The sequence below is a fragment of the Aulonocara sp. 'chitande type north' Nkhata Bay genome, linkage group LG4 (assembly GCF_057382095.1).
Source record: "Aulonocara sp. 'chitande type north' Nkhata Bay isolate Kocher_YH1m ecotype deep benthic linkage group LG4, A_spYH_male_GT1.1, whole genome shotgun sequence".
NCBI classification, from domain to species: domain Eukaryota; kingdom Metazoa; phylum Chordata; class Actinopteri; order Cichliformes; family Cichlidae; genus Aulonocara; species Aulonocara sp. 'chitande type north' Nkhata Bay.
In genome coordinates, this window is record NC_141347.1 from 18949141 (window position 1) to 18958108 (window position 8968).

At 37.6% G+C, this 8968-nt stretch overlaps 1 protein-coding gene, 1 pseudogene and 1 gene segment (V, D, J or C); all 3 read left to right on the forward strand.

Moving 5' to 3' along the window:
• The first annotated feature begins 674 nt into the window (after positions 1–674).
• LOC147332387 (Ig heavy chain V region 914 pseudogene) lies at positions 675–1117 on the forward strand (annotated as a pseudogene).
• Positions 1118–2196: 1079 nt separating this feature from the next.
• Positions 2197–6071, forward strand: LOC147332388 (uncharacterized). Its single transcript, XM_086288909.1, has 7 exons — positions 2197–2333; positions 2435–2743; positions 2872–3096; positions 3172–3441; positions 3697–3840; positions 3934–4262; positions 4376–6071. The coding sequence occupies exons 3-6, from the start codon at positions 3060–3062 to the stop codon at positions 3963–3965; spliced, it is 483 nt and encodes a 160-aa protein (XP_086145035.1). The 5' UTR covers positions 2197–2333; positions 2435–2743; positions 2872–3059; the 3' UTR covers positions 3966–4262; positions 4376–6071.
• Positions 6072–7609: 1538 nt separating this feature from the next.
• Positions 7610–8117, forward strand: LOC147332389 (immunoglobulin heavy variable 3-33-like). The segment is given in 2 exon segments: positions 7610–7676; positions 7798–8117. Coding segments are annotated over 2 exon segments (366 nt in total).
• The last annotated feature ends 851 nt before the right edge of the window (positions 8118–8968 follow it).

The following is an 8968-nucleotide window of genomic DNA, read 5'->3' on the forward strand; positions in this document are numbered from 1 at the left end:
CTAGAGTGGATTGGAAGAGCAGCTTTTGGAAGCACACCTCACTACAGTCCTTTACTCAGAAACAAGTTCAGCATTTCCACCGACTCCTCCAGGAACACAGTGATTCTAACTGGACAGAATGTACAAATTGAAGACAGTGCTGTGTATTACTGTGCCAGAGACTCACAGTGACACAAAACACTAGTGGACTTGAACAAAAACCATTCAGTGTCTAAACAGCTCTAACATTAACAAACCACAGGAGGAGCTCTTGGACCACTGATGCTTTCAAGTTGTCATCAGTGTTAAAGGAAGTAACTGTATATATGGCAGTGATGCACTACTCCCAATATTAAAAAACATGCTTCAGTTAAGATGAGCATAGTACGTGATTTGACTGAAGACTTCAACAATCTTGAGACAAATATGTTTTAATGCACTTCTATGTAGAAACAACTACAATCATTCATTAATCCAGACATGACTGGAACATCTGTGTGGCTGGTTGATTTGTGTTCTCTTTACGGTAGCAACTACTTGTTGATAATCGAATTTAAAATAGGGGAGCAGAAGAAAAAAAGGATGAACACTATATCCTTTCTGTGGGGAGGAGTTAATGCAAAACTTGGATGGTTTTAAAGAATACTCTTGTGACTGAAGTGTGAATGACAGGAGTGAACTCACAGTTTAACATAATGGACATATCGGCCAGACTGCTGATTATCTTACTGTTCTGGGGAGGTATAGTTTCAGTCATTTTGAGCTGAATTTCTTTTAATGATTTTCCAACTCACAGCAGGTGACAATGTTCTTGTTTGTTTTTACAGGTGTTGATGGTCAGACTCTGACAGAATCTGAACCAGTCATTACAAGGCCTGGAGAGTCCCACAGACTGACCTGCACAGCCTCTGGATTCACATTTAGCAGCTATGATATGCACTGGGTCAGACAGACTCCTGGGAAAGTACTGGAATGGGTTGCCGAAGTTAGTGCTGGTAGTAGCAAATACTACTCTCAGTTAGTCCTAGGCCGGTTTACCATCTCCAGAGACAACAGCAGACAGCAGGTGTATCTGCAGATGAACAGCCTGAAGACTGAAGACTCTGCTGTTTATTATTGTGCTCGAGACTCACAGTGACACAAGAGGAAGAAACACTGTACAAAAACTCAGAAAACCAAAAATGAATAAATAAAAAAAGCTAAATTTTATTCTTCAATTCACATTTACAAACTGAAGTTCCTTGAACAGTACAAAATCCAATAGTCTTTATCCTGTTTACATGTATCTGATAATCAATGTTTGGTATAGTAGAGAAAATTATGTATTTTAGTTTTTCTCATTTTCAGAACTTTTGTAAATATTAATACACGGTAATTTCTTCATCCCAACTTTTAGTTAGTGTAAAAATGAGATATTCAAGAAGATTCAACATTGTAGACTGTTGTTGCGTGAGTTATCTACTGAGGGATGTATTTGTGTTACATCGTCTCCTTTTATAACCTGTAGAGTGACAAATTTCCAAAGACAAGAAGCGAGAGCAGCTAAATTGGGTCTTAATGGTACTGCAAACTGTGTAACTCAAAAAACTTTCAGACCGTGGTTTAAAACTCACACATGATTCAGAAAAATAAACTGCATGTGGCATAAACGCTAATCACACTTGGCAATCTTTCTTCTGTAAAAAACTTCACATCAGATTTACAGAAGAATTTATCAGATCAGATATTAGATCAGATATTGACAGTGGCTGCTAGAATAACACTGAGAAAAGAGCAACAGTGAATAATTCATATGCTTTACACAGCTGCTTAAAATATAGTAAACCAAAAAAAAAAAGCATTAAAAGTTCTTATTATTAGATAAATACAGGGCAACCCACATCCACAGCGCTGGGATCAGCAGCCCATGTGATACCAAAAATGCAAAATGTTAGCTTTTAAAACTGGTTGCATTTTAGTCTATTATTACAAGATTTGAGAACTAAAATCTTTGGCAAATTGATAAGAAAATATGGATGTGGTGCACATGCAAACTGATATGAGAAATTTAAATGTGCACTTTGTTTCTCTTACTGGCATAACCACACCTCACACCTGCTGTTTGTGATGCTCCATTGCTCTTTGCATTCTTTCACTTCTGTGTTTTGGTACTTTTTTGAGACCTGGTTGTTACTCAATGCTTCCGCTTGCTGCTTGCCCTGATCACTCTGTCTTATCATGCATAACAACTGTGCAACAGACTTCCTGCCATATTTTCGCCTTGCTGAACAACACTAAACAATGTAAAAGTACAACTCTAACATAACTTAATGACAACTGAAATTGAAGAGTTCTGCATTTACCAGAATCTGAAGGTATGTATAACTTAGATAAGATTAATGTTTTTCCTTGTTGTGTTCACACATGATATTTAGAATGAGTTATGTAAATCAAACTAATCTCTTCTTTATTTCAGTGCCATGGATTGTGTCGCCAAACATCACATTGTACCCAGTTTCGGACTGGGAATTTGGAATCTCACCAGTAAGGCTCATCTGCTAAATGGCTTTTTTTCCAGACGAACTGGCTTTGGAGTGGTTTTAGGACAAATCACCACTGAGTCAAAACAGGAAGCCAAGCAGAACGAAGCTACAAAGTGAAGGGACAGAGCAGAAAACCTTCAGCCTGAGCAGCAAACTCTCAGTGTGGGGACAAGGATCAACTTTTACCTGCAAAGCTAATCACAATTATACTGAATATAAGAAGACAATAAGCATTTGTCACAGTGAGTATGTACAGCTACTGTCTCAAAGCACATATTCAACATGCACATTTGCAGGAATATCTTGAACAAATTAAGAACAGTCTTAAGATAAAGTTTATTAATTAGCATGTTTTTCTTTAATTCCACAGAAATTCACCTGTCATTCATGTGGCGATTCCCAAGTTTAAGACTTAAGCGTCAGACTCTAATGTGCAAGGAACATGTCGGGTCCACACTCATTTTGATGCCATGATTTCCTGGCTGATTAATGGAGCGCCACGAATGAAAAAAATGTGCAGAGAGTAAAACACAACTGGAAGCAAGTAAAGCATTTAACATGCAGAGGAGAGCAAACTCTACCATCTATATTTTTGGTAAAAGCTACTCTTGCTTCCCTTTATGGTTTCTGTTAAATAGATTAATTCATGCCCTGATTTGTCTCACTTTAGTGGAGCTTCTTCTGGTCAAAAGTAAGGAGTCAAGATCACAGACACTCTTATGCTCTGGATGGGTCTTCAATGATCATATTAGATGGTTTAACGAGTCTCAGCAAAGATCAACAACCACTGATATCAGCATGAGTGTAGATGGACATGCTGGAGTGACCAGCCAACTTATAATTGATCACTCTGAGTGGGAAACAGGAAATATCTTTTCTTGCACAGTATCTGACAGATCTCTGAATAAAAATATCACAAGAAATGTCAGTCTCTGTACAGGTAAAGTGAAAACACTATTATTGTGATACACATTAAGAATTGTTTTGTTTTTTTGTTTTTTTTTAGTACCTCCATCATCCTCACAGCTAGTTGGGGTTCATGTTCAGGGACCATCATCACTGTAGCAGCCTGAGAACAAAGGACCCGTGACTGTTATCTGTCTTCTGGTTGCCCCTAGTCTTAAAGATTTCTCCATCACCTGGAAATCAGCTGGCAACAAAATTCCTGACTGTTATGTCCTAACTAATCCTGCAGTGAGTTACAACAATGGGACAGAGACTCAACAGAGCTTCCTTAATGTGTCAGCAGAAAATTGGGATGCAGATAAACAAGGGTTTTGTGAAGGAAAACATCCATGTTCCAATCAGGGCAATGAAGACCATATAAGCAAAACCAGAGGTAATGTTAGAAAGGTAACAAATATATTACAGCTCTTTCTAAACTTCATGTTCCTCTGGTTGTGACTATATTTTTATGGTTCTGTCCCTTTAGTGTTTTTCAAGACCTTTGTGTGCCAACAGTGAAGACAATGCAACCAACTGCCTCTGAAGTTTCAATGTCTGACATCCTAACGCTTATTTGCCTAGTGTCTGGAGTTTTCCCTGCAAACATCATAGTGCACTGGGAAGAAGATGGCCAGACTCTCCCATCCATGCATGACGTTAACAGTCCTCAATGGAAATACTCAGGGAGCAGCTCTTACTCTGTGAGCAGCAGACTAAACATATTCAAAACTGAAGACAAAAGGTCTACGTATTCCTGTGTTGTCACACATGAGTCATCTGAAGCACTTGTTGAAGCCACCATAACTGATGTGTTTGGTGAGCTGCTGTTTAGCATTTAACATTAATCTTTTATTTCCATTATATTAATTTTAACAAAACTGATTAAAATGATTAACTGATTACTAAAACTGTAATGCACATCTTTCCAGCCTCAGTGATCTACAGCCAACCATCTGCCTACTTGCTTCAGGGCTCTAATGAACTTGTGTGCCTGGTTTTTGGCTTCAGTTCTGTATCCATTAACATCACTGGGTTTCCAAATGGACACACAGAACTGCTGAACTACAACACTAGTGACTCCAAAGATGCCCAGATGGAAAGTTCAGTGTCCAGAGCCACCTTGACCTGTCCCAAGTAAAAGAAGTGTGATTTATTTGATGATATTGAGCATGCTGATATGAGCTGAGGAAAGCTGGAATGCGGTTTTCACCCTCATTGGTTTTTTCATCATCACCACCTTATATGGTATCATAGCTACATTGATTAAGATAAGCGCCTGTCATTTGATTGTTTAAAAGTAAGATTCCAGTCCAATTTTTAAATTATACTGTGCATTTTTACTATAATAATAATAATAATAATAATAATAATAATAATAATAATAATAATAATAATAATAATAAACACCATGTTTATCCTTCAGAAAATTGCTTCGTGCGCCAAGATATTGTAATTCTCAGATTTTCCACAAGAGTGAGACAAAGCTCCATGTGCAGAAGCAGCAATATAGTTTCCACCTCTAAGTAAAAAAAAACTACTAATGTTGTGATTTTAAGATGCCGATAAATGTGTTGGTATGCCAGTGGTGTTATGAAGAGGTGCAGTCATTTGAAAGCACAAAGACTGTTGTTGTAACTCTTCTTCTTTGCAAACATATGTAGTGTCCTTGTAAATCTGTACACTCCCTGTCTTTGAATGAATTGCATTTGTGTACTTTGGGGGTTTAGAGGAATTCACAACTGGCAGGGAGAGCACTAAACACACTAAAGCTTACTATTGGCAACCTCTGAAGTGATCTGTTGCACTTTCAGACTATCCCATATTTTCACGTTAACAAAAACACATTTATTAACATCGGAAATACTAGTATTTAATACACTACCAGGACACACCTTCTCATTTAATGCTTTTTCTTTATTTTCATGACTATTCACATTGTAGATTCTCACTGAAGGCATCATAACTATGAATGAACACATATGAATGACCTGACGTCCTGCCTCGTCCTTGCCATAGCATTTGTGCTGTACCTCATCGATTGCTTTTTTGCTTCCCCCTGAGTTCCTGTGCTGCTCACTATTTCACCATGTACCAGGACACACTGATTGATGGTGAGTTAATGATACTTTTATCTGTCTATCATTTTATCTGTCTCACTTGTTTCTCTCTGTTTTCATCTCCTCAGCTGTTACAGGTCAGAGTATGGAGTCCATTCCTTCCAATCCTGTCGTGAAAAGGCCTGGAGAGACTCTCAGTTTCTCCTGTAAAGGATCTGGTTTCACAGTTAGTTGCTGTACTATGGATTGTATAAAACAACAACCAGGAAATGAACTGGAATGGATAGGAGAAGGCTTTTTATCTTCCAGCAGAAACAGATACATGAGCTGTTTGAGTGGACATATAGAATTACCGAAGACAACAGCAACAGTATGACATATCTGAGACTTCCATCCTAAAACCAGAAAACTCTGTTGTGTATTACTGTGTGAAAGACAAACAATGGTTTAAGTAATGACATAAGCTTTACAAAAACCTTCAGCCATACAGTTTCACAAGAACCTACAGGGGGCAACAGATGATCAAACTATGTTGTTCAACTCACTGTCACAATAACACCTGTGTTTATCCTCTATGAATGCTTTTAAAATATAAAAAAGACTTTTGATTATAATGAAAAATAATATGGAAAATATCATTCAAAAACACTGAAACACCATTTTTAAGAGGGATACAAAAATAGATAGACACAATGGCACATTCAAGAATCCTTGTATAATTTTCCAAATTTTGCATTCACACAATATGTTTGTAGGAGCATCCTCTGTGAATCAGAGCTTCTTCCTGAGTTAATAATAGATGCATATTATATTAACACAATTTTAAGTGAGAGTCCTCTTGTGAGAGGGCTCTCAGAGTCCTTCTCAATATGCAAAGTGAACTTCCTGACAGTCTGCTATTAAGACGTGAAATCATGGCACCGGTTACAGAAGAAGATGAGACGTTCTAATCAGATCAACTTCAGTACCAACATGTTCTCTTTAGCTCTGCTGCTGCTGGCTGCTGGATCCTGTGAGTCTCACTGAGGAACTCACACTATGATAAAAATACAGTGACTGCTACACTGTTTCAATATTCCACATGTTTTCCTCCTCAGGTGTAAAGTGTGAACAGCTGACACAGCCAGCCTCTGTGACTGTGCATCCAGGGGATCGTCTGACCATAACCTGTCAGACCTCTTATTCTCTTAGCAGCGCTCGAACATTTTGGATCAGACAACCTGCAGGAAAAGAACTGGAGTGCATTGGTAGTGTACATGTTGGACACAGCACACGGTACAAAGACTCACTACAGAACAAGTTTAGTATCGACATAGACTCCTCCAACAGGACCGTGACTCTGATCAGACAGAATGTGCAGCCTGAAGACTCAGCTGTGTATTATTGTGCCAGAGAACCACCCACAGTAACACAAAGCATCATGAGACCTGAACAAAAACCCCTCAGTGACTGAACACACGAAGCCACAAGAGGGTGATCCCTCAGAGCAACAATGATTTCAGATCAGCACAATAAGAAGAAATAAGATGTCACTTAAAAATCAACAGGATGTAATTAAATGAGTCATAATAAGTTTAATATAATAACCATAAAAGTCTAAACGATCCTTCTGTTGGTCTATTCTCATTCTTAAAACACAGGCTTTTTACAGACTGATTACTCACACATGGTGTACCTTGCCTCTTGCTGGATGACCCCAAGTTAGAAAAGTAGTTGAAAATTTTAATGCATGGATAACAAAATAAACTAAACAACAAAAGCAAAACATTTTATTTTTTGTTTTGTAATCCCGTATTGTTAATTAAATCATTTAACTTCACTTCTGTCCCAGATAGCATTTTTTCCAACATAATAGAAGATAACACGAGACTGAACTCACTGTTATGCTTTATCAAAAATGTGTCTTTGTCTGCTTTATATGTGTGTGTGTCTGTGTGTGTGTGTGTGTACTACATCGCATCTTCAACCTTCTTTTTTAACCTTTTTTAAAGATGTATTTGAATAATATTTAAGCCTGACATTTTAGTCCCTCCCTAATAAAATTTAGATGGCTTACTTCTGTCCTCGTAGGGCCTGGCTGTCATCTTGTCTAATGGGAAGCACTTCCTTCACAACTTCACTTTCAAGATGATGCTCAGACTCTCTGCTCTGGTGACAGTGCTCTGTCTACCCTGTAAGTCATATAATTTTATAACTGACTCATTATTTATTTATTTATTTATTTATTTATTTTCTGTTAATTTATGAAGTGACTATTTTCTCCCAGTTTCACTCATCTCACTGGTTCTTTCCAGGTTTAAATGGTCAGGCTTTGGAGTCCATTCCCTCCACGTCAGTGTTGAAAAAGCCTCAGGAAGCCTTCAGTCTTTCCTGTAGAGGGTCTGGTTTTGACTTTGGCCAGTATGGAATGCACTGGATCAGACAACCAGCAGGAAAGACACTAGAATGGATGGGAGCAATCTGGTATGATGCAAGTAAAACCATTTATGCCAGCAGTGTGCAAGGACGTATAGAAATCACCAGAGACAACAGCAACAGCATGGTGCATCTGAGCCTTTCCAGCCTAAAGCCAGAGGACTCTGCTGTGTATTACTGTGCTAGAGAGCCACAGTAACACAACCCTTCACTAGAGCTGAACAAAAACCCCTCACTGAACAGTTCTAACATGAAACCACCAGAGGAGGAGCTCTCAGACCACTGATGATTTCAGATCAGCATAATAAGTCAATACATAAGATTGAAATATAATCTCGAAACAAAGGTGATTATTAATTCCAGTTCTCATAAACATTATTTCTCACAGACGAAGGTTACTTTTCTTAATCCCTCTTCTTTTCTTCAACAACCAAAAACATATTCTGGTATACATAACCCTCAAAATAAACCACATTGCTGTATGTTTCTTCGAAAGCATAAAAAATATGAAAGTGTTGCATAGTTTAGTAGTTACAAGTTCATGAGTCCATGTTTACAAACAAAGCAAAAGAATGCAATTTAATGCTTTTTTTGATTAAAAAAAAGCAAATGAAAAATATTTCAGTCAGCTATTTTAGAGGCCCAAGGACTTTGCAACCTGGTCTTCTATTGTGTGCCTTTCTATATTCTATATTCCTGCTGTTTGTATATATCTCTCATGTTTTTTTATTTATTTCTGCTATCTTACTATTTATATTTTATACCTGCATAGTTGGTGTGGAGCACAATTTTGTTGTGCATGTACAATGACAATAAAGGACTGTTATATTCTTTTTTGTAGCTCTTCGTTTTATACTGATTTGATATTCAGCATTTGACACCCAGCCTCTATTTCAGGCTTTAATTTATTTGTGCTTTTTATCCAATTTAATTTATTGCTTTACAGTACAACTGTACATCCCTCATGAGTTGTGGATAAAGATATAATTTTCCCTTTTTTGCAAGTTGCCATTCTTCTAAGGGATAAAACCTAGAGTTTTAAATCTAAAA